Here is a 24,955-nt window from a genome sequence, read left to right on the forward strand (position 1 = left end):
AATACGTACATTGGATGAGGGCTTGATCTTCCTTCTTATTAGTATTACTTACACCGAAATGATAACTTTGATATAGTTATTAATTTTTGATCTATCGAATATAATCACTACACATCATATGTCAACATTTTTTGTTATTCATGTTGCATGCAACTCACACGGAAATTCGTTTGAAACTGAACTGATTTCTCGATTGTCATAACATTTTAAAGCAGGAGAACTTCAGTTGTAAGTTTAGCATTTTCACGATGCTCAACCACAATTATTTTGCTGGAAGCTATTGCCAATCGTAGTATACAACAAACTGACTTCAAGCTCGTGTGTGCTCGTTGTAATTTCAAAAAGTAGTCCCCACATATACTACCATCATATTAGAACCGATAACATTAAAAGACTCACAAAAGGTTTCAGAGTAATCATTTACTATCAAATTGGAACATGATAATATTTTAATCCTTGCACAGCAACGAAAACGTCCTGTAATTTTTGTTGTTATTGTTGCGGAGGGATATATACACTTTTTTCTCATAACCTCCTTTCGCGCTATTGCAGTGGATATGCGAAATAATGGTGAACGATATACGCGTTCTGATTTATATACGGCTATTTGCAGTGAAACGTAAACAATTATTGAAGCTACACTGCCTAACGTAGGAATGGAACGACTTTGGTTCAGTTTGGATTGGCTTTCAACCAGTTTCGGGATAACGTAAGCGGTAGCTGTATGTGTTTGCAGTGGCGGGGTGTTGGCAGCAAGGAAGGTTTTGCCTAACATGGCTGCAACGCAAGCTGGAAGCCAACAAAATGAAGTAAAACGTGAGCAAGTGCAAAATGATCAACCTCCAGATTTAAGTAACAGTGTGCTCCAAAATGGTACAGAGAAGAATGGTGGACGCGGAATAACTGGAAGTGATAGCTTAGTGAGTACGAAAACAAAAGCATCCGGTCAAAACAGTCTCGCCGTTGAGATGAGTCAATATCGACAGGAGTCAGGTACAGGACCTCCTATTCACAACAGTTCTGGTAATGGTGAACAAAATTCGGGCGTATCGTCTGTAGATAATAACAAAGTTAATACTGACAGTAAGTCTTTCGCATCGAGTGCAGAACAGTGTGTGATTAGTGATCCGACGTATGGCAAAGGTTCAGACAACAACAGCCAGAATTTGCAGAGTTTTGGTTTAGGTTTTAGTGCAAGAGGTAATTACCACCCTGATCAGCATGGTGCAAGTAATACGGTGCAAAACAGTAGTGATACTAGTAGTTTACAACAAAACCCATTTAGTCAGTTTAACACTCAAATAAGGCAAAGTTATCAAGGTTCCAAGCTAATGCAGACTGGACTAATGCATCCGTCACGACCTGCAAGTGTTGGACCCATAATGACTGGACACAGTGGCAGTTACCAGCAACAACAGCAGCATCAACAGAGGTATCAGTCAGGACAAGGCATATCTCAGCCTACTGGACCAACACCTACTTTAAATCAGCTGCTGCAGTCGTCTAACCCAGTGCATCGGTATCAGAACAGTTTTGGCGATTATCGAATGTCAAAATCAAATGAACACGGAGCTGTCAACGTGCCATACAATCAGCCAGCAACACCAGCCTCTTCATGGTCTCCTAGTCGGCCAGCAGCATCTTACAGCCCACACCCTCAGCAGTCAGCAACTCCCATACCTCCAGTGATAACTGTAAGTTCTTTTAATTCTTTGCTGGTGTTTGAACAACTTTTTTATTTTTTAAATCATTTGTTTTGTTTATTTGCCCTTTCACAAAGCATGCAGCAGTGTGTAAAAAATTTCCCTACTTTTACTGTTTCCAAGTGAATATTTATGTTTCATCTTATAGTAAAAGTAATATTCTAAACATTTAGACTTTTTAAGCTGACAATAACTTTTGTGCTGAAAGTTAAACTGTTTTAATGGATTCAAAACATTGTTGTTGATATTGTTTTGTTTGTTTTGTTTTGATTTCAGAAATCATAAAACACATTAGATGTTACTTATCTATTTACTTAATATCACGTCTTCCTGTTAGCTATTGAGAGTTCTGTTATAAATAATGTTATTCAGTTTACAGCATGGTGTCAGCATTATTTGAGTTCATGCTCTTGAAGACAGTGGTGATGAGAAGAGAGGTCAGCTTCAGATCCCTTATACAAATTATAAGAGTGAAATTTTGAAGAATTTACACAGTGGTATTTATTTCCCAAGGCTCAGAAGCTGTCAGTATGAAAAATATTAACATAAAAAATTACATACTGGTATCAGTTGTGCTGGTTTGTTGCCTTTAACTGTATATTCATCCAATGTGCCATTCATGTTTCTCTGAAACTGAGTAATAAAATACCAATTGGTTCATTACCAGTGATCTTGATACAGTAATGTAATGATGTTGTGTTTACACACTGTCCCATCTAGATTTGAAGTTACTTATTTACAACATTCATTGGTCATGGTGGGTGTATTCTGTGTTGCAAACAATGGGCAGCTGCTACTGTTTGTTTTCTTTGTGTAACAGTGTAGCTTATACAGACTTAGCTGCATCACTTCCAGCATGCAGAGGCAAATTTGTTTACATTGGAGGTGAGCAATATGCAGATTGCTCTTATACTGTGTAATTATGTCATTTAGGTGTATTTATTTCCTTTACCATCTTTCTCCCTCTTGTTTATGATATACACTACAAAAGTTCAGATATTTATGTAGTTGACACAACCCCGTTGGCTGTTAGCATGGTGTTCTTTTACAATCACATTTTCTGTCAATAGGGAATTTGGTTACTGATCCTAGTTTCATCAGCTTCTTGTACATGTTTCCTAATATAAATATTTTGTGTGTGAGTAATTGCATACACAGCAAATTTCCGTAGTTGCTCTGGGTAGGTGATATTAAATTCAGCTTTCCCATGATATGATATTAAAAAATGAAGTGTGTATTTAATGTAAACAAAGGTCATGAATTCATTTGTATACAGACTACTTTTTGTGTGTTTTCATGCATATCACAAAAAGTGTTCCCAGATTATTTTAAATTATTATGAATATTTCTTACAATAATTTATTTATCCACTGGACTTTTAAAGTTTCCATAACATTAGGTCATAACACATGGATTACACACATTGGCACAGTACCAAAACACCGACGACATACGTACTAATGAGAATTGTGCATTCACACAGGTTGTTGTCAGTTTTTTTTTTTTTTCTTTGTTGAAATGAGGCTATGTAGTTCAGTAATCATATGACACACATAATCCTTAAATTTCTGGAAGTATACATTGCCTCTATGCAGTAGATATTTATTCAACAAAATTTAACATTTAACAACAAAACAATGAATTTTTTGAGTAAATTGCCATCTAGGAACTAAATTATCATTTCCTCTACATGTACAGAGAATGAAAGTTCATACAGAGAGCTGTCTAATAATAAATATAAATTTCATTTGTTGGCGCAGATATGAATCGTGTTTTTTCCAAAATGATTGTCTTTGAAGAAAATTAATATGTCACATCTAATCATAACAACAAGGTTTCTCCCTGCCTTCCCTCCCCCTCCCTCAATTGTTTGTGGTCCTTTTCGGTACAAAATGTTCTTTCATCAGAAATGATCAACTACTGTTAATAATTTCAACTGCATTAAATTGCCTGACCTTCCTGATCAATATAATGATAAGAAAATAAGTAATTTCTGTTTATTTCATCACAGCTGAGTAAAATGTTAGCAGGACTGATGTGTGAGTAGCCTGAACAGTGACTGACTGGCCATGATTTGGCGGAATGGTATTATGCACTTCAGTTAATGCTTTGTGTTTATAACTGTCTGTTCTGTTGGTCCAGTAGGCTGGACAGTTAGGGTTGTTTTTTTTATTTTTTTTTAATTACAGCAAATCAATATTTGTGATGTTATAACTTTCAAGTACAAGTGCTATTGGGAACTTGAAAAAATGACATCACAAATATTCCAAAAGTGGAATACGTTAAATGGACCACTTATCTCGCCTCTCCTTAAGGTTTGTTTACTGAGCCATCATGAATTATTTGGAAAGGGGAAACATTTTATTCCTTATTTTACTTTTTTGTTTTAAATACTGAATGTAATCACACTTTGGTGTTACATAGTGTATTTTACTGCATGAAAATCAGGACAGTGAGACATGAAAAAAAAAATAATAATTTGAAAATCTGTACAATACCTTGTTATATAATTACAGTCAGATGTTCTTGTTGTGACAAAATTTTTGTTTACTATTTTGACTTACAAGAATGCCATTAAGGCTTTCAGCATCAACTGTAAGTTACGTTTACTGACACATTACTCATTTCACAGATAGTTGCAGGTCGCTTAATATTGACTTACATATGTCATTCAGAGCCCTACATGTTAGATGTCAGCAATAGTTGTAGATAAGTGTACTTTCAATTCTTTTCCTATAATTTCCTCCTCCTCAAACACAAAGTTAACGTAGGTATACGTGTATGGGGATCTTGCATTTAAGTTCTTAAAAGAGCTTACTGCCAATTGTTGAAGCAACATTAAACATGTTTGAGATATTTGTGAAGGTATGAGTGCCATTTGTCCATTTGTAATTGAGGCTATTTATAAAGAAGTGGTCCATTACGTGAACAGTTGTTATGTTCAGGATAGCTGTCACAAAATTAGTTCTCGGCACAGTGAATGATAGGTGACCATCCACATAAGCAAATGCAATGTGACTACATTGAGTGCAACTGCAGTGGCAAATTATTAATCATTGTCATTCAGATACCACCTTATTTTACCATTCAAAACAACTGAAGCTGGGATAACCACTGAACTGTGTAGTGGGGAAAGGAGAGCCAGATTCTAAATCACTGGATAGATTCTGAGAATGTATGGATTCTGTATGATGTAAGATAGGGGACCAAGAACCTTGTGTAATCTGTCTTCTAGTTATCTCATAGTCGTGGAAACCATGTTATTTTCATACAACTACAGAAACTGCAAAAATAAAATAAATAAATAAATAATTTTAAAAAATAGACTATTCATTTTTATGAGACTTTTATTGACAAGAGAGCTTTCCAGAGGTAGTCAGTGAATTCCAGGAGTGGTTCAACATTATATGGAGGGCTGGTTTTAAAATATCCCTCCGCCACATGGTGTAAGCTGGTTTGCGGAGTATAAATGTAAAACGGAAAGTTCCATCACACATCAATCTAAGGATACATTATTCAAGCACAACGGCCACAGCAGTAAAAATATGAGTACAAAGTGAAGGATACTGGTAGTACATTTTACTACACAAAAACTCTGAATAAGTTAAAATGGAGGGACATCTGATAAGAAGAAAAAATGAATATTCCAATGCCACACCATTTGCTTTGATCCTGACATCCTTGATAACTCATTGAAGTACAATATGCTTAAATTGTACATCATTATAAGAACTATAGCTATTTGCATGACGTTACCTACGACGGCTTGTCTGACTCTCAACCAAACTGTCATGTTTCAGCTTAACCTAGACTTTGGCTTACAGTACAAATCATTAAGTCAGTTCAGCTAAGGTTCTGTATTAATATTTGTTGTCTTAGATGACTCACTACCAAACTTCCACCCTCCAACTTAAACTATACCTCCAACTAACAAACATATCAGAAAAATAATATACAAGCAAAATAAATATTGCCACTGTTCTGTTGTATCTCTGTTTACGTATGTCATCGCACATAACATCATTTCATCACGGTTTAAACAAACATCAGGTATTGCCAGGTTAAATCCGTCCCTAAAATTGATATAATCTGTCATCCTCCACGCATCATATGGTGGCTTGTTGGCTACGAATTATGTCTTGTTCCTACAAAAGTGCTCACATACCATTTTTGAACTCATGGAATTTTTTTTTTAATTATTGTGAATAAAAATTCAGAGAGGTAGTCATGTTTATTTTGTTGTGTTCAATTGCATGCTGCCACTATGCTAAACATTCTTGTACAGGATAGGTGAGTGTTTTGGATGTGAGAATTATATATTGCCTTTTAATGTGATGCAAACAATAGTTGAAGCACATCCTGTCCAACTGTCAGACACATTTGAATGATATGTTTTTCACATCACTGTCGCAAATTTTAATTGCAGACAAGAAAAAGTGAGTTACGTACTGAGGTGACAAGTCGTGGGATGGTGATATCCACATATACAGATGGCGGTAGTATAGTGCACACGAGGTATAAAAGGGCAGTGCTTTGTCAGAGCTGTCATTTGTACTCAGGTGATTCGTGTGAAAAAGTTTCTGCTGTGATTGTGGTCGCGCGACAGGAGTTAACAGACTTTGAATGTATAGTAGTAGTTGCAGCTAGATTCATGGGGCATTTCTTTTTGGGAATTACAATGCAATTTTGGAAATACGGAAGCATCTGATCCCGCCCGTCTGCTTTGACCCATTACGTCACAAATATGGCAGAATCGACCATAAACCACGATTCCAATATGTTGCATATAAAATCGTTACATACACGCTATGAGGACGAAAATACGGCGAAAAACAAACAAACACACACACACACACACACACACACACACACACACACACACACACACACACACACACACAGTGTTCCTCAAAACATATAGCTCAACAGCAGCTCCCGATCCCATAAACTAGGACCTAACACTTCCCTTGACCTATATAGCTCAAACATCTCCCGATACCAATACCAACATTCACAGCCACACATTGGGATCGAACACTTCCCCTGACCTGTTATCCTTACGACATCTCCACATACAGCCGTCCCTGGTTTGATATGCCGGAACTTTAAGTAAGCCTCATTTCTTCACGACATACTGAACACTTCACGACTTCATCCAAAAATCTGAGTAGTTGAAGAAATTTTATTAGAGACAATGCACTGTCCCCCATCGTAACCGACAACCAAAAACTGTTGACCCTGTCAGTCATATCCATATCTACCAAAGACAAAAAAAAAAACCAATTCACCAAAATTCACACACGACGCCACATTCTCAAACTAAACCAAACACACCACCAGAGAGCACCACCGATCGCATCAAAACGACATCTACAAACACGCCACTCTCACAAACTAAATTCCACGCCGTCGTGACATCACACTCCACAACAGCCTTACGTCACGGATCAAAGCCGATGGGTGGGATTGGACGCTTCAGTCGACCCGGCAATTCAATATTCCAAGATCCACAGTGTCAGGAATGTGAAGAATACCAAATTTCAGTCATTTTCTCTCACCACAGAAAATGCAGTGGCTAATGACCTCCTCATAACAACCAAGAACAGCAGTGTTTGTGTAGCGTTGTCAGTGCTAAAAGCCAAGCAACACTGCCAGAGAGAGCCACAGAAATCAGTGTGGGCTGTACGACGAACATATCCATTTGGACAGTGTGGTGAAATTTGGCATTAAGGGGCTATGGCAGAAGACACTAAAGTGAATGCCTTTGCTAACAGCACAATATCCCACGGAGCGCCTCTCCTGGGCTCATGACCATGTCAGTTCTACCCTAGACAAATGGAAAACCGTGGCCTAGTAGATGAGTCTCAATTGCTGTTGGTAAGAGCTAACATTACAGTTTGAGTGTGACCCTGACTCTACAAAACCATTGATCCAGGTTGTCAGCAAGGCACGGTGCAAGCTGGTTGTGGCTCTGCAATGGTTTGGGCTGTGTTTACGTGGAATGGACTGGGTCCTCGTTATGCTCAGCTACTTGGAGACCATTTGCAGCCACTCGTGGATTTCATGTTCCCAAACAACGATGACAATGCATCATGTCACCAAGCCACAACTGTTTGCATTTTGTTTGAAGAACATTCTGGATAATTCGAGCAAATGATTTGGCCATCCCAGTCACACAGCACAAATCCCGTCAAAATTCATAGGTCATAATTGAGAGATCAGTTCGTGCACAAAACTCTGCACCAACACCACGTCTACGATTGCAGATGGCTAGCCTATAGGGGCAGCGTGGCTCTATATTTCTGCAGTGGACTTATAATGTCTTGTTGAGTCCATGCCGCTTAAAGTTTCTGCTCTATGACGGGCAAAAGGAGGTCCGACATGACATTACGTGGTACCCAACAACTTTTATCACCTCACTATATTTGAAATTCACATTCTGAGAATAGAATTTTCTGTATGTTTTAGTGTATAATAAAATTTGACTTAGAGGTGGAGGAACTTGATACCAACTTTGTGCTGTGTCTTGTCTTGTTTTTCCCCCTCAAAGGAAGAACTGTTTTCGATTATGCCATTAATTTGTCCATCACTTCATTGAAATCCAGTGGCAGAAGGTTGTAATTGTAGAAGTTTAAACTGAAAATTAGCATAACAGTCCGATGGCCAATGGTAGCATGAAAAGGGTTTTATTTGTGTTTACAAAACCACCATGTTTTAGTTAATGTAACACTTCTCTAATATGAAACACCAACTACTTGTCACTTTACAAACTTTTACTAAGCATATGTTGTGAATTATTATTCATGTTCAAGTAATTTTTAATAAGGTCAGATTAGGTTTAGCAATGGCCATGTGAATTCCAAATGTTGGAAAGAGAAAGATGGCTCTGGTCATTTAAAATACAGTACTGATGTGTGTCATATTTTTAGGATTTTAGATTGCAGATGATGTCAGTAGGAACAAAAGACAAAATACACAAGGTAGGTGTGTTGTCATTGCATTTTCTGAGGGGGCATCTAAACCCTGTGCAACTTTTAAGAGTGGTGGTGCCAAAAGTCTGTCGTGGGTACATCAGTTACCGTAAAAAAGGTACTGCTAGGTTCAGCTGCCATCGTAAATGATATTTAGATTACTGGGACTGTTAGCTAGGACTGTGACAGTCAATGGAAGAGCAGTGAATCACAGCCAATTAGATTTGGAGAACAACACCACATGTGTATGAACACTACCTGGGACAGCCTCTCACCGTGGACTACATAAGTTACCCACCCACGTGAGTAACTCTGCAAACCACATGTCCCAAAAATTAGTGTCAGTATAGAAATACTGCTATTAGAATCTGACACAGCAGGTACAAGGGAATCTGCCCCCTAATGTGTTGGAGCTTATGGTGATGTGATTAAAATAGCCTTCAACTCTTGATGTTTAGCTATTAGATGAGGAGGAGAGAGTCTGAGAAATCAGTTTCCCCTTCTATGTCATCAATGGCAGAGCTGTTGTGTGCCCTGTTGCCATGCCATCGGTAAACATTATAATGTTTTGTTGAGTGTGAGTTGCATCGATATAGTGCAGACACCACATGCTGTCGACAACATCATTCTACACTTGCTCTTTTGTTAGCAATTGGAAGTTACTTCATCACACTATAATAGTAGAGGAAATGTGAATTGAAAGATTCATGAATTGATTTAACCGTTGAGCTAGATAGATACACACCTGAGGGAAACAAAATCTTCGTATCAGAGGTGTTTACGTGTAATAAATTCGGGAGCATTCTACGGATATGTTCTTCACTGACCAGAAATACAGTATCTCACTACGCCTGCGGAGTCTCAGATTGCTTCATGAGGATTTTTACCACGCTTTAGGTCAACTGCCCTTGAAAAAAAGTGAGCGTGTATGGGATAATATGAACTGGGATTTATGTGGCTTTGTGCCTGCTGTGTCCCAGTTTTCATGAGTTGCCTGGACTGTGATTATTATGCATAGTACACCCACAAACATATATTTTTTTTAATCCTCTGGTTCTCTTTACCATGCCAAGTCATCTTTGTCGTGAGGGTAGCAGACTTCCTGTTGTACATGTTGCATTTTGATGCACTACTCATGTGAGTTACAATATGAATGCTTCCACTGCTGTTTTTTGCCAGTTATATTGAATTAACCCCATGTAATAAAATTTATGTTAAACAAGATACTAAGTAATAAATGTATCGCTCTTAAGGGTCATTTCAGCAATTTAAGTAATACAACTAGTGAATGGTCTATCAGTGGTAGTCAGATATGTTACTCTGGAAGTTTGTTTGGTTCTTATGGATTGATAGCACATTTGATCTTTCACATGGGAATGTTGTGCCACTCCTTTGTATCTTATTGAATGCCGTACAGTATCTGTACATTAGTTTGTGGTGAGTTGCAACCCAAAACTAGTTTTAGGAAGTGTAACAGTAGTATTATTTCCTGTGCCTGAAAATTTGTAATGGTAAAGCTACCCGTGCAATACTACATGGGATGGCAACTCCACTATGCAGTATGGTGTATGTAGCAATTGTACCACATAGGAAACTGCTCTCATGTATCATTAGACTGAAAACTGGCTGACGGTGGTGTTGACTGATAATGCAGATCTTCTGAATGTAGTGCCTCTCACGAAAAATACCAATGAAACTTCATGACTACACCAATGTCATCTGAGTGTGTGTGGGGTAAGTGTGTAATCTGGGTATCCTGTTAGCTAGTTTTTGTTCAGTTTGTTTCTCAACCCATTGTTAAGCCTTTATTGATGCTAGTTGTCCACCTTACTATTGTATGTTGTTTTGCTATTAATTTGCAGTCAGCAGCAAGAATAACAGAACAAAAATTCGGGTTTCTTTTAAGCTCTCCCTTATGTAAAACACAATATATTTCTTTTTTATTTGCGCAGACATTTTTCAGTGCCAATGTTCTGTACAGTGACATTGGTACTGGCTCAGTTTCAGTTTCAAGGATGATGAGAAGACTAAATTTAATGATGTTGTTATTGCCCCAGAAAATGTCTTAACTGTTTCAGGTAAATAGAGAGATCTCACAGAGAACAGCCAACTTATGCTTGATACCTCTCCTGTCACTTTGCTTGTTGCTACTCCAATGAAGTTCTGTCGTACTTTCACCTCTTCCTTTCTGCTCTCATTTCACTTCACCCTAATGCAAGTTTCTCCAAGCAGCTTCACATACGTGCAGACGATGAGATGCTCATGTTCTTGAAGAATTATAGAGCTTAATATTCAAGGATAATGTCAAGTTGAAGTGAGTAGTGCACACTAAGTCTACCCAAGAAGTGTTTTGCATAGTGGACTGTTATTTCAGTGAAGCACGTTGAAGTACCCTGCTCAGACATCCATATGCAGGTATCTGTTTATCACTTAAGTCAAATGCTGGGGTGGTTCCATCTGTAATGACACAGGTGATTGAGTGCCCTCTAGACCACTGCTTTGACTCGAGTTATTACTGTGACAGTGAGGTATTAAAACCTAATATTAAAATCAAGGAATAGTAACTAGACTATGTCACACTATGAAGATGCTGTTTTTCGAAAATCCAATGTTTCATTACTGTAGTGTATAAATTAGCACAATACAGAAGGAATGGTGTGTTCTCACCCCAATAAGCCAGTTGTCGTGTGTCTGCTGGAAAATTTAGCCAGTAAATTAGTGTTTCCAGCATCAAACGATAATTTAGATCTCTCTAATTCATCCTAAAACACAACACAGCAGATGGTTGTGCACCCTCCCTCCCCCCCTCCCTCCCTCCCTCCCCCCCTCCCTCCCTCCCCCCCTCCCTCCCTCCCCCCCTCCCTCCCTCCCTCCCTCCCTCCCTCCCTCCCTCCCTCCCTCCCTCCCTCCCTCCCTCGCTCCCTCCCTCCCTCCCTCCCTCCCTCCCTCCTCACACACACATGAGATAGAGAGAGATATGCCAATTTCTTATGAGATTAAAATACTTAGGACATAAGCACAATTTCTCTGTCAGGAATGTTTCAATTGGTTACTAGCTTCTTCGTGGTTTTAAAGGCTAATAGTCCAGCATACAGACCACTTGACTATGTTGAACATCTTGCACTGACTACATTTGATGGATGACAAATTGTGTTTGGTAATGCTTTCATAATTATTGTAGCTGTAAGTTCAGGGTGGGTTCTCAAACTACCCCATATGAAAGTTTTTTACTGGTCTGTTCATCTGTCATTTTTGCGTGAACATTTACAATCAAGTGAGTCACTCAGAGACACAAAGCACAAAGCATTCGTCACTGCTACGATCAGCAATAAACAACCTGCTGACTTTCCACTGAAAATGAGAATAATAATGAATCAACATGCGATGGTAGACATTTAGAATTACACTGGATTTACTTCAAACGGTGTTAGTGACAATACCAGGTAATGTATGTTCGCCTTTGTATTAAGTGGCAGCTTTATGTGAATGATTAAATCCATAAAATCCACGTAATTTTGCAGTGATACTGAGTGTTTAACAGATTGTGTCTACGATAACATCAGATATGCAGATAACCCGATGAATAAGTGAACAATATTTGATAGCCTGGGAGTTACTATACCACATAAATAACATTTAATTGTTAGGTAGTTTGACTGTTTCCCATAGCACACTGTGTGCTGCCTCGTGGGTTGAGGAGTATTGCTCATTTCATCACCACATGGACTGCATTTACAGGGTAACAGTTGTGTGGCTGGTGGCAAGTATTTGGGCACTGCTCCTGAACATATTTCACTGTGAGCACCTTGTCAGTTCAGTAATAATATTTTCCAGGTTAGCTCCTGACGAGAGACTGCCATGTCAACTGTTAAGTAAAAGAATCGTATCATATCATTTGTGGTAACAGTTAAGTGACAGTAAAAACAAATTATTAGAATTTGCACAGCTCTCCTCTTTTTCAGAAGACATGAGATTGTGGTATGTTAGTGTCTTTCACCAGACAGGCATGAATGTGGTATGTCAATTGTGCTTTATTGAAAAGTGCAGTGGAAACGAAAGGGAGGCTAACTTTATTTTAGCTTCTTGCTGCTCAGTGAGCACCCACAATTTTCTGTCAGAGTGGAGTGGAGTGGAGTGGAGATTCATCCAAACAGTAAAAGTGGAGGCATTTAGCACTCTCAAAAGACCCACGATGTAGTAGCGTCGGTAGTCTGTAACTAGAGTGGACACACAGTGAAGTTACACGAATAAATATTGCAGAGTCATCAGAAGTTTCTGGGAGTTGTGGAAGATTCTAGGGAGCATCGCAAGATCAAGAATTTATAGGACAAGATGGAAGACAGGTGAGCGCGGAAATGATCTGGGGAAATGGTGAAGGAAACGGGAAGAAAGGGTTGCGGACAGTAAGGCAAACTCCAGGCCGCGCAGCAGTTGCGCTTTTTTTTTAATGTTATTTTGCCGATTCAGCGAATGCCACATGAGACACCACAACAGGGTTAATGGTCGTCTTTGTCGTTTTCAGTCAAATGCACACAGTGTCCTCTGCAGTGGACTGCATGCATTTTTAGCCTCAGAACTGATTGAAAATGTCAAAGAACAGCTGTCCACTGCAGTGGACACGGCGCACCACTATGTTAATGAGAACGGATTGCAGGTTCGTCTCGAATCTACAGTTACCGAATGACCGTAGTTGCGGGGACGAAATCTCAAATGGTCTGCGTCCTTCTTGTTCAGACTAGGTTCATCACTTCAAAAATACTACCTTTGATTGTGGTCTGAAGTAAACCTAAAATGGGACAGTTTTGTTTGCAACTGTGAGACTGCATCAATGAATATGTAGAATTCATTTTTGTTGGTGTCATGACAGAGTGCGCTGACCTTGTAGCCGGAAAGAGTGCGATTCAAATACCCACCCGGACATCCTGAATTATCCTGCGGTTTCCCTGTCGCTTGGCCCGAATGCTGGGATATTTCCTTAAGCAAAGCCACGGCTGGTTTCCTTCATCTCTTCTCTGTTCACAGTCTGTGCTTTGTGTCGTCTGACGTCGACGGGCTGTTGAACCCTAGGCACCGTCCTTTCGAAGGAGCTGCAGACTTTTTTGCGGAAATAACGGTACGATTTTGTTCTGTTTCAGTTTTAGAAGCCGCTAAACAAGATTACACTGTAAAAAATGTGACGCATTTACTCCTAGTGCACAGACGCTGTGACCGTTAGCATCGACGCTCGTAACAGTATGTGCGTTCCGTCGATAGCTTCGCAAACGCGCAGCTCCATTCGGGGCAGCCACAGCTGTTACTGCAGCAATCTCTCATTTTCGCTCCTCTCTTACGGAGATGCAGGTTCATTTTCGTACGCTACGCATGAAACGTCACCTTAGTGGCGCTATTACTTGTGGCTGGCTCCCATATTTTTTCTTCTTGGGAGAATGTACATCAATTCCGAATATCTCTTACGGTAACATTGTGAACCTTGAGTAAATGTTTAATCCTATGGTGAAATGCGGTAAATGAAGCACGAGTCTGTTTGTGCAGAGGGTTTCATCTTCAAATCTCAACGAAACTACTTATGTACTGTGGTACATAAATGCCACAAATCTGATTGGCCGTTATTGTCTAAATAAATATTGCCTATAAAACTGGCTGCTTGCAGCTATCTTGTTTTCACTGCATACACTAGCATAGAATTCCACCAAATTCAGCCCGTTGAATACCATAATATTATGTACTTTCTAACACAGCTGCACAAGTTCCGTGCGATTGACTCAAGAAGTATTTGAAGCCGGTTAAAATATGAGGATGTGTGACTGCGCCGCGTCATTCTACGACTGAAAGAACCGAGCGAGGTGGCGCAGTGGTAATTGATTTTGCACTCGGATGCCAGCCCTAAAGTTCCACGTGGACCATAGAGATTTAGGGTTTCCCGCAGTTTCCATAAAACGTTTAAAGTAATGCCGGGACGCTTCGTTTGAAGAGAACACGAGCGAATTGATTCCCAGATCAGAGTTAGTGCTCCGTCCATAATAACGTCATCGTCAACGGGACGTTAAGCCCCAACCTTACTTTCTTTCTTCCAACTAAACGAATTTGTGTTTGGTAGAGAGAGGGAGAGAGAGAGAGAGAGAGAGAGAGAGAGAGAGAGAGAGAGAGCACGAGCACGAAGATGATGATACGCGCTAACACTGGCCCGGATCCCATGTTAAGCTGTAGTTTCTCTGATGATAACTCGGGTGACCCGTTCGTACGTCTTAGGTAAAGGAATTCCAACTCTAATAGGAGGATCATATCGTGTAAGCAATTTGACATGGATGGCTGGTTTACATGCGAGGCGGTGAAATATGCTGAAATTGATTTCAGCCGCCATTGGATAGTAAATGTTTCATATATAAATACGGTTTACTCGTGTTATGCATGCTGGCAGCTCTTCTCTAGAAACAGTTATCGCTGGTTTAGTCGCAATAACGTCGTCTTTCACTATCACAGGCGGAACAGGAACCTCTTACCTGGTGATGTTTCCCCGATTTCTTGTCACAACGCATGGGGTTTAACGCTTTAGTAAGCGCACTTGTTTCACACACGTATATTTGCGAATATTCGTTACGTACATTGGAGTATATTTTCGACAGGATATTACTGAGAAAAATGCACCTCAAGCCGACAAGCGTTACGTGGAACTGCAAAATATATCTTTTGTTCACCATATGAAATTTTGGCCATAATAGATGTTTTTGAAATTTTGGGTTAGGTTTAGTCCATAATCTCTGAGGAACGGAGTGAAATGGGCATAGATTCAGGCCTTTTGTTTCAGTGGACAGCAGTTACCGGTTGTCGTAACCAAAAAAGAAGTGTTGTAAATGTACAATGCTCGATAGTGGTGCAAGGTGTGCCTTACACGTTACTTAAAAGTGCTGTTCTCAACCGCCACAGTATAATATTAAATACACAGATGCAAGCCGCATATTACAATGAGTTAACGTAAGTAGCTTTAATCTCGTCCATACTCTGTTGGACAGCCAAACCACTAACTTAGACTTTTCCTTGCTTCATAATTTTGAAAAAAAAAAAAAAATCTTTGGTCCCGTCCTACGAAAGAGGTTACCATTTATTCGTCGCCAACATCGTGTACTGATGGAAAAACTACCGCGTTAGTGAAGTCTCGTGAGATATATCAGGAATGTAACCTCAGAATGTACTGTGCTACAAGGTACAGCACGATGACTTAATGTGTTTTTGCTTTTACTGTCGACTGTAAACTCTTTAATGATGGAGTGATTGTAATCTGTATTCGTGGATTTTTAGACAGTTTTTATTTATCCATTACGTAGTTCCACTGCAGTTACAGGCTTCTGTGGCAGACTTCCGCACCGTGCCCCATATTCCCAGAACCTTTAAGGGGGTAGGGCGTCAAACTGGCCGACTTGGAGCAGGAGAGGCACCACACGACATTTTAATTGCCACTGTTTCAACTTTTACAAATAAATTCATTAAACTTTGTCAGCATGACCAGGAAGGATTCAGGATTCACACTAATAACAGTTCAAAAGCATAACATAATAAATCTTTTTACATTTGATATTTCATTACTTTTTCACTTACTATTGGATGCATTTGTTGCTATAGGTACACTTTTCTTCATAAGTAAAGAGATTCGTCGATGAATTTTGCACAGCATACAAGCCATATGTACAGGTGTATGAAACTATAGAATTTACTTAATTTATGAATTAAATGAATGAGCTGTTACGTTTTAAACTTCATGTTTAGAAAAAATCCAAATTTTATTGTTAATCATCTCCATTTTGACCACAGTTCTTAATAGATTTGGAAAACTCCAGAGTTTCATATACCTGTAAGTTTGGTTTGTATGCTGTGCAAAATTCATCAAAGAATTTCCCTTACTTATGAAGATAGGTGTACCTGTAGCAACAAATGAAGCCAATAGTAAGTGAAAAAATGATGAAATTCCGCATGTAATAATTTTTTTGTTATTTTTATGAACTTCCACCGCTACGAGTGTGAATCCTGGATCCTTCCTGTTCATGCTGACAGTTTTATGAATTTATTTATAAAACTATAGACAGTGGAAATTAAAATGTTCTGTGGTGTCTCTCCTGCTCCAAGTCGGCCCTTTTGACGTCCTACCCCCCTTAAGGAAACCGACGTAATCTCTATTATGCTAAAACCTTCTCTAATGAATACCGCGGTGAAACTAGACCAACACACATTTACGTTCTTCGAATCAGAATTACTTCAGCCGTCCACCTGTTGCTATCTGCTTGAACAAGACATAGCCTAGGGGGTTATGCCCTTTACCTTACATGGCTTACAATTTTTCTTTTTTCCGAGATAATACTTTTTCTTTTATTGCAGTAAGAACGTTCGTTATTACGTAGTCAGGCAAATTGGACTTCTTTATATAATAACAATACATTCAGTGACAACAGGGAAAAGGTTGGTGAGAGGTAATCCATTTAAACTCCTTAGATGTTTTGATACTGCTTTCCTTAGAATATTTATTTAGAGTGGTTTAGCAAGCACAAACAACGTCAAGTACGTATACCATTCGTGACATATATTATAAGGCATACCGTGGGTGCCATTCCACTTCTGACGGTGCGAAAAATAACAAAATTCTGCCCAAAGTAATGAACGAAGCAATTCCATGGAATTTTTATTTGTTGTACATCTCAAAATATGTGATTAGTTGCTGTCATATCAATATAATCTGGATCAAAATATAGTTTTAATTTTGCTCCAGTGACATCCCTTGCGATAGGAGATAGAATTTTTCTCTTCACTGTAAGGACGACACCTTAGTCTTGCCGCTTCGAGAAAGTATCAAGTGATAGCCAATATGAACATTTTTTTAAAGTGCATTTTTTTCGCATGTATACAACGGAAAGGAAATCCATAGCACATACTGCGTGATCGCAAAACCGTTAACTGTTGCTTCAGAGATCTAGACCGTTTCCGGCCGAACAATCCCATTTCACATTTCCCAAGTAACTCAAACATTTGGCAATGGCGATTCCTTGTAAAATTCTGTCTACTTCAAATGGTTTGCCTTAGTCCGCTTTGTGTCGCACACGCTACAGCTAGTACGACATTTACGGAAGTCCTGGCTCGGAGTCATGCCGATTTGGGAAAGGCGCCAGAAAGTCTCCGAGTAGACGCAGTGTATTGCTTCCGTCTGAAGCGATCTCATAAGCTGGTGGCGAGCGCCGCGAGTTATGTACGTGTTGCGTAAGAGAATGCGAGTTTGGAAGGGAAGCGTAGAGGTGGGGGGCTGTGCAGCTGCAGCTAGCTGGGGGACGTAGCGCGCTTTTTTTTCGTTTTGCCCCGCTTCCCGCCGGGCCCAGTGTGCGCGCAGCGCGTCGCGCGCGCCGTCATTTCGCCGAATACGGCTGACCTTCACGCTCTGTCCAAGTTACGTTCGGGGTCTAGCTCGCGCGTTTATCGTTCTGGAAATCCATGACGTTATTCTCGGAATCCTTTATTTGGAGGGCTTGTTTAAGAATGACGCGGAAAAATAGCTTTTCATTGTTCTTTGGTTAGGATGTCAATGGTGAACAGTTTCGTATGCCATTGATAAATTATATGAGGCTGTGCAGAAGAAAAGATATACTGTCAAAACAGTCATTTTCTTGCGACCATAAAGCTAATGTGTTTGTTCCTTCCCGTAGGGGGCTAAGAAAAGTAGTCACCCTTGTTCCATTCGGTGAACTCACGCGCGCACATGGACAAAAACTGAATGGAAATCTCCACACATTTCTCTCAAATTTATTGTACTTTGTGTTTGAAAATGTTACAGCTCAGAATTATAAAATTAAATACACAATATTTTTTTTAATCCTAAAATCCATCTAGCAGGGTAAGGAGGCGGGTGCGTCACCTAACTGCTAGCTATTCTGGTCCCAACGCAGCCAGAATCGTGAACATTCGCCGGGTAAGTCCATTCTCTTGCAAGGGGAGGCCGGCAGTCCCACCGTACACTCGTAATCATTCATACAGCGGTGCAAGCCGTACCATTAAATTTCACAGGACTACGAGAAAACTTTGTTTTGTATAATTTGCTTTCAGTTCATTTTCGGATTACAACAACGCTCTTAAATGCGGAAAGTTTACAGTAAACGTTCGAGTGAGTAGCTAGCTACCCGTGTGCACCACCAGATGTCTCCGCTAGTATCGACCGAGGAACTGTGGCGGTGTTCTCACGTAGAATACTCGCTTTCCTCGTGTCAGCTACTTTTTGTGTCATTCCAACATAGTAAACCGATAGACAGTTGGATTAGTGAAAAATACTTTTGTCTTTTTGTCAATCGCACACCGAACTCTATCATTTTTTTTTTTCATGCATTCGAAATACATCTTGCATTCGAAATAAATTCACAGCGAAGTTGAAAGCCCATCCATTTCATTTCTCGGTAGATTTTTTCAGAAAGTGAATATAATCAGCTTATGTCTGATGCATTAGGCAATAAAGACCTGCTACGTATATGAAAGCATTGTTTCTCGATGAGATTATTATTTTTAATCTGTAAGGCACCGCAGGGACTGTTAAATACTAACCGATCTGTAGCAGTCGAAGAGTGGTATATAGTAAACATAGCAAAACCCCCGTAATTAATTTAGTCTTATGCCTGTAATAGACTTTACGGGTAACTCACTATTGAAACGAACGCCGAAGTTGCTTTTAGGGTAGTCTTTGAGCTGGAAACCTAGCTATATTCGTAGAACTGTATGTGGCTGTTATCTGTGAATAATTTAGCAGAAAAAGATTTCGCTACAACTGACTCAATTAAACCAGCGTTGATCTTTGTGTCATCCTTCCTAATTTCCCTGCCAGGTATAGCATTATCAATTATTGGTCAAATGGCTCTGAGCACTATGGGACTTAACATCTATGGTCATCAGTCCCCTAGAACTTAGAACTGCTTAAACCTAACCAACCTAAGGAAAGCACATAACACCCAGTCATCACGAGGCAGAGAAAATCCCTGACCCCACCGGGAATCGAATCCGGGAACCCGGCCGCGGGAAGCGAGAACGCTACCGCACGACCACGAGCTGCGGACAATTATTGTTATTATTATTATTATTATTGTTATTGTTGTTGTTTTGTTGTTGTTGTTATTGTGAGGAGACATACCGTTCGTAGCCGGTCAGCACAAGAAGTTTCAATTGTTGACCCGTCATGTGAATTTCTGCAGTTTGTCGGTTTGTGGTAGTTTCGTATTGATGACACCAAGTCTCGTCACCCGTGATGATATTATTCCAGGAAAGAATTTTCCGCGTTTTGCATTTCAATCAAGTCTCGGCTGGCGACCACGCGCCGTTTTGTTCGGGAGTCAAGGTGTGCGGGACAAAATTTGCACCTACTGCTCTGTTCTTCAAAACGCTTTCGAAGATATTTTTAATACTTGATGTACAGATGTGACTCCAGTGCAGTTCGTAACACCAATGTTGACATAGTACGGCCGCACCTTCACTACTCAACACTAGCAGCTCACAGCAGACTGGTCGAATGCACATCTGTTGTTTACAATTTCTAGTTAAAGCTGCCGCTGTAGTTACTTCGCCGACGTCGCTTATATGCCAGGAGTAAAATTCGTTTCGAATATTTCGGGACAGGCGGTCTATTTGGAGATATATTATTGTTTCGTTAAAGTTTGTGTGTGCTAAAACTGCCGTTTGTTGCTCGTAGCAGTAGCTTTCGTATTGCGATGATAAGCTTAATACTTGTTAGGGATCAGCTAGCTTGTTAACGACAACTTCATTTTGTTAGGATGTCGATTCACCATACGGTACAACCTAGAGACGAGGTTGACAGTAGTAATGTACGTGACAGTAAAAGTTAAAGATGCTCAAGATTTCTCCGGATCACTACTTTGATGGATGTTGTATTTTTATGCTGTCTCTGCCCGTGAATAGGAGCAATGATTTGCGAATGCATATGCTGAAACCACTTGCCCTTAAATGATAGCACGAATTAACTTTATTGACCACAGTTTACTGTATTATTAACCTGAGCAAACGCACAAGTTAATGCTGACTGGATTTACACTGTGTTGTTGTTTACACTTTTCTTCGTACTACAAATCACTGGGATCGTAACTAAGAGCATGTGGATCGAATCCCATCCCACACAACGTTCCTTATTCTGACCTTAGTAGAAAATGAAGGTGTAATACTGTGCTATGGAACGCCATCACTGTTGACATTGTTAATGGATGAGTACTTCATACCCTACTTCGTAATTAGTCATTTCTGTAAATAAAATAATAATGAAATTGTAGCGTTACAGCAAAATTTACTCCTGTTTTTACTTATTAATTACATGCATCTATGTTCCAATGAAACATCCACTTAAACGTGTCCGAGTCACCATCAACATATTTTATAACTGGATAGTAACTGAAATGAGGCTTTCTTTAATCAGTAGTATAGTGAAATAGTTTACTGCGTCGTTATTATTTACAATGTATTTATCTGCTACGACTTTGAGGCAACTACGGTAAGTTACGGCAAAGATCTGAAGTCTGCCCCTAGACGGGCCAATTGGGCCCGACCGACCGCCGTGTCATCCTCTGCCAATGGCTTCATTGGAATGGAGGGAGTATGGTCAGCTCACCGCTCTCCCGACCGCTGTTAAGTTTCTTGACCTTGGAGTCTCCACTAGTCGGTCAAGCAGCTCTTCAGTCCCCATCACGAGGCTGAGTGCACCCGTTCCAGTCTTCGCACCTAGACAAAATCCCTTGCAATACCTGGAATCGAACCGGATCCTCCACATGGTAGTTAGCCGCGCTAATTACTCAGCTACGGAGGCAGACCGACTAGGATTAGAGCTGTATGTTATTAATAATATTTTGATATTATTATATATTTATAGTAGTGGATATGTACACCTGCAAAGAAGGTTGGTTGTACAGATGGGTTTCACCTACACTGCCGTGGGACTCAAGAACCAGTTGATGCTCGCTTTCCATTACCTTCACCATACTGAAAACGTCTCATAGTTATTTTTGAAGAAAGTGTGGTTATAAAATTTAAGGAGTATTTTATCCTATTACACCTTTCTTGAAACACTGTCAACGCATTTAATATAATTTCAGCAGCTCCGCAGAAAATCGGGAAACCGAGTCGTCAAGACACAGAGACAACACCCGCACCTTGTTCACTTATATCCCCCAAACTTGAAATATCGACGAGACGGGAACTTAGTACATGGCAGCGTACTTGGGTTCCTGAAATAACTTGCAGCTGATGAGCACTTGCGTGTGGGCACCACGGCGCTGATTGTTCCGCAGATTTTTTTTTTTTTTTCATTTAAAACACTACTGTCTTTTTGCAGTTCCAGGACGAAAGACCCTACTCCGGCTCTACTAGTCTTCTATGCAAGGTTTTCGACCTGAGAACTATTTAAATGAAACTGTTCAGTTCACTTCAACATGTCTCACAGAAGGGGGGGGGGGCGAGTGGGAGGAGTGGCTATACTGATATTCGTCATAGTGATAGCCAACTTAGAAGGCGAAGGTAAGGGACGGGGCGCATTTTACTTTCTCTCTTTTCGGATCGGCTCCTTCTGTGGAAAAAGAAATAACGGATATAATCTTCACACCCGTGCATTAATAGTTATGCAGCCCCTGATTTACTGTAAACAAAAGATGGGTAATTCCGTAAGGGAAGACAATGATTAATACCCTGCATCCCTGTAATGGGACCGGAGTCGCTTTTCTACTGGGTTGGTGGTGTTAACTGTTTCAGACAGCGGGACGTTATGCTTGAAGTGTCCTCAATATCTACACTATCGTAGAAAGACTGCGCGAAATGTTGTTTTGAGATATGCGACAGCGGGTAAGCATGTTTGCGTATTATCTTCGCGGCAGCGATAAGCCGAGTGACGAGAAGTGCACGTTTTGATGACGCCGCTTGCGTTATACTCGCGTTACGTAACCGCCGTACTTGTAGTGACCGCTTCATTCGGAAGTCTGTCGACGTCATTCAGGCGGCGCGTCAATTCGGTGACATGCAGATGCGAGCAAAACAGACATATGAAGAAGCGAGTTTCCCGAAGTTAGACGAAGAGAATAATCGGCTAAAGCTGTACGGCTGACATGGAATTGTCAAGTTGTTTTGCATAGTCACCATTGTCAGTGATTGGCTTCCTCATTGAACGAGTAATCCTTCGTTGAGTAGTGACATCTGTAGGTAGAGAGATTCGTAAGGTATTAATTCTTAGCTGTTACCAGATAGTGCACAAGGGCATCGCATTCTTCAGTAGATTCGTTGCAGGAATCTTAATCTTGCAAACCACAAACAACATAAGCTTCTGCGCTCGTCACACAAATATCGTTAAGCTGTCTGAAGTGGAAATGCTCAAAAAGTATTATAGGCTATAATAAATAAGTGACATGAGAATAATTTTGTCTTAGCTATTTCTTCGATGGCACAGGACAAACTAAAATATCTGTAATTATACTTCCAGCTGCACGCATAATGCGTCTCAACATTCTCTTATTATAAATGTACCTCTCTCTCTCTCTCTCTCTCTCTCTCTCTCTCTCTCTCTCTCTCTCTCTCTCTCTCTCTCTTTCTCATTTGCAGCTCTCTGTGTACATTGGTCCAATACTATTTTTATGAAGAAGTTTCATTTTAGCTAGCTTCAATGCTGCATTTGGAAAAATACATCATCTGTGTTAGTTTTATCTCGTGAATCAACGATTTGGTACGGTTTTAGCCCACCCATTCCCCCACCCGACCCCAGAATCGTTAGAATGCGGGCGAGGAGTTGCTGGATATAGTTACACACTACTGTTGACGAATTATGAGCAATACCGCACACTGTGCAATAAACTAGTTCCACACGCTCCTGCTTCTAGGTTGTTAACCCCAATCTTATCATTTCCTATAAAATGGTTTGCGCAAAATTCGTAATGTTTTACCGCAGACGTTTTGAAAAATCGCTCAAAGTTGATAGACATCAGTTCTAGGCATTCGCATACTCCTAGCGGATCTTTCTCAGTGGGAGGTGTGGCTAACTATTTTCATAATCTGTTACTCGGGTTCTTTAACCATTCAGAAATTGAGATTGTTTACTGATTCAGTTCACTAGAAGCGTGCTATAGTTAGCCAGAATCTAGCACATGACGCCAAGATTGTAACTCCCGAGTGATCACTTTATTTACATGTGAAAAGGAAGTTCTAGCAGAGTTGACTGCGTGAACGTTCCGCACATACAGGTTTATGCATTCTCTTGATAAGCTTTTTAAGATTCCCTTTTGAGTTACAAACATCCGTCCTCTAACCATACCCTCTGGTCTTGGCTCTAATGATTTCCTGACTGACTGAATATCGAATCTTGACTGTCCAGCATTCGTTTTCTGACGTAGCTTTGGAACCCACCTGAGGTGAAATTGGCCTCCAATAGATGTTCCGCACATCCATAATCTGACGAAGCCGCTACCACTTGGGATTCTTTTAGTTATCAAAGCCTAGTGTTTCAGTTAGATAAATACGCACTACTAAGTGCTAGATCTACTAGTCATTTCAGAATTCGAATTTGTGGTCATCAGTCCTTCAGTGCAGGTATGTGATCCGCCATGGCTGTTTGAAAAAGAGTAAAAAAGTAAGAAAAGGAGTTGTGGAATGTCAACCTCGAAACATCTGCAACCCAAGTTGCCGGAACTTAGTGTGCTAATAAAATATTAACTGACAGGACGCAGTGTAGCAAATTTCGTGCAACAACCTATTTCGGCTTGACAAACAAGAGCAGCGACGTGTCCTCTCAGCATGGAAACAAGGATCCCTCGAGAACGAAGCCCTTTCAGCAACTTTCTTACAGTTTTTATCTGGCGACACATCAGTGCTGCCGGATGGTGTGGCCGAGCGGTTCTAGGCGCTTCAGTCTGGAACCGCGCGACCGCTACGGTCGCAGGTTCGAATCCTGCCTCGGGCACGGATGTGTGTGATGTCCTTAGGTTAGTTAGGTTTAAGTAGTTCTAAGTTCTAGGGGACTAATGACCTCAGAAGTTAAGTCCCATAGTGCTCATAGCCACATGAGCGCTATGGACGTCTTAGTCACGTCCAGTGACTCCCCCAGAAAATAATACCAAGCTGGCCGTAGATCCCAAGATACTCATCAAAGCAAGTTTTTACGTTTCATGTCCGATGAGCAGTGCAATTCCTATTAGAATAGCTCGTTAAAGTAAGCCGCGTTGTCTGAGGCGCCTTGTCACTTTTGGCGCGGCTACCCCCCACCCCACCTCTCACCCCCCACCCCGTCGG

At 40.3% G+C, this 24,955-nt stretch overlaps 1 protein-coding gene across 16 annotated transcripts in view; it reads left to right on the top strand.

Moving 5' to 3' along the window:
* Positions 1-524: 524 nt before the first annotated feature.
* LOC126297434 (trithorax group protein osa-like) overlaps positions 525-24,955 on the top strand; it is a 307,341-nt gene continuing 282,910 nt past the window's right edge. For 9 of the 16 annotated variants that reach the window (XM_049988261.1, XM_049988269.1, XM_049988262.1 and 6 more), the window contains exon 1: positions 525-1,694. In XM_049988261.1, the coding sequence (XP_049844218.1) occupies positions 774-1,694 (921 nt within the window). In that variant the 5' untranslated portion in view covers positions 525-773. The remainder of the gene's footprint in view (positions 1,695-24,955) is intronic. The other 7 variants (XM_049988270.1, XM_049988272.1, XM_049988273.1 and 4 more) reach the window with 1 other exon arrangement.

This window comes from Schistocerca gregaria, chromosome X (genome assembly GCF_023897955.1).
Source record: "Schistocerca gregaria isolate iqSchGreg1 chromosome X, iqSchGreg1.2, whole genome shotgun sequence".
Taxonomy (NCBI): domain Eukaryota; kingdom Metazoa; phylum Arthropoda; class Insecta; order Orthoptera; family Acrididae; genus Schistocerca; species Schistocerca gregaria.